The following is a 973-nucleotide window of genomic DNA, read 5'->3' on the forward strand; positions in this document are numbered from 1 at the left end:
CCATAGCTTCAGTTTGACCTTAGATCAAGTTGATTAGAGGTAAGATGACATTTACTTTTGTATCTTTCAGGGTAACTTCTTCCAGAATATTGGTTCCATTGTTGTGTTTGCAGTTGTAGGAACACTCATATCTGCACTAGTGGTGGGAGGAGGAGTGTACTTATTGGGTCAAGTAAGTATTGAATGAACATTATTAGTGGTGAAACATATAATAAGGTTAGGTGAGTTGATGTCAGATGATGCATAGCCTTGACTTACAGGTAGGTTACCACCTTCTTGTGTGTGAGGAATCACTGGCACCAGAGAGGCTTGAACTCCTGAACATTAGATTTATACTTGTGCACCTTAGTCCACTGTGCCATTGAGGACAATACAGTGCAATACAATTTTGCCATGATAAGGAACTTTCAATGGACAGTACTATGTTATGTGTAATTTTTAATTGTTATTTTGTTTAGCTCTCTTATGTGACAGTAAAGAAAAAGAGAATTCCCTTCCATGTTTTTTTGCTAGACATTCTGTATGATAATCATCTAAGTTTGATAAAAATTACATAGAATTCAGTAGTATGGTCTTGACATGTAATGGAAAATCCATTATATTTATATTTAAAGAACTGAGGTTGTATCTGAATACAAAATATGAGTCAAGCATTTTTGCATACATTTTTTAATCAGCATTTTCATGTCTTTCAGGCTGACGTTGTATATAAACTGACTTTTGTGGAAAGTTTTGCATTTGGCTCCCTCATATCAGCTGTTGATCCCGTGGCAACACTAGCTATCTTCCATGCTCTTAATGTGGACCAAGTGTTATATATGTTGGTGTTTGGAGAGAGTATTTTAAATGATGCTGTTTCAATTGTACTTACTAGGTAAGATGACATGATTGATAGTTGATACTTGTTAGATTTTCATGTATTTTCAAGTTATAATCTTACAAAGAGAACTTATCACTGGTAGACTTTACTTGA

General features: G+C 34.6%; 1 protein-coding gene across 1 annotated transcript in view; it reads left to right on the plus strand.

Moving 5' to 3' along the window:
• LOC119585574 (sodium/hydrogen exchanger 8-like) overlaps positions 1 to 973 on the plus strand; it is a 20369-nt gene that overhangs the window by 10452 nt on the left and 8944 nt on the right. The window contains exons 7-8 of the mRNA XM_037934241.1: positions 71 to 172; positions 696 to 874. Of these exons, the coding sequence (XP_037790169.1) occupies positions 71 to 172; positions 696 to 874 (281 nt within the window). The remainder of the gene's footprint in view (positions 1 to 70; positions 173 to 695; positions 875 to 973) is intronic.

The sequence above is a fragment of the Penaeus monodon genome, chromosome 20 (assembly GCF_015228065.2).
Source record: "Penaeus monodon isolate SGIC_2016 chromosome 20, NSTDA_Pmon_1, whole genome shotgun sequence".
Lineage (NCBI taxonomy): Eukaryota > Metazoa > Arthropoda > Malacostraca > Decapoda > Penaeidae > Penaeus > Penaeus monodon.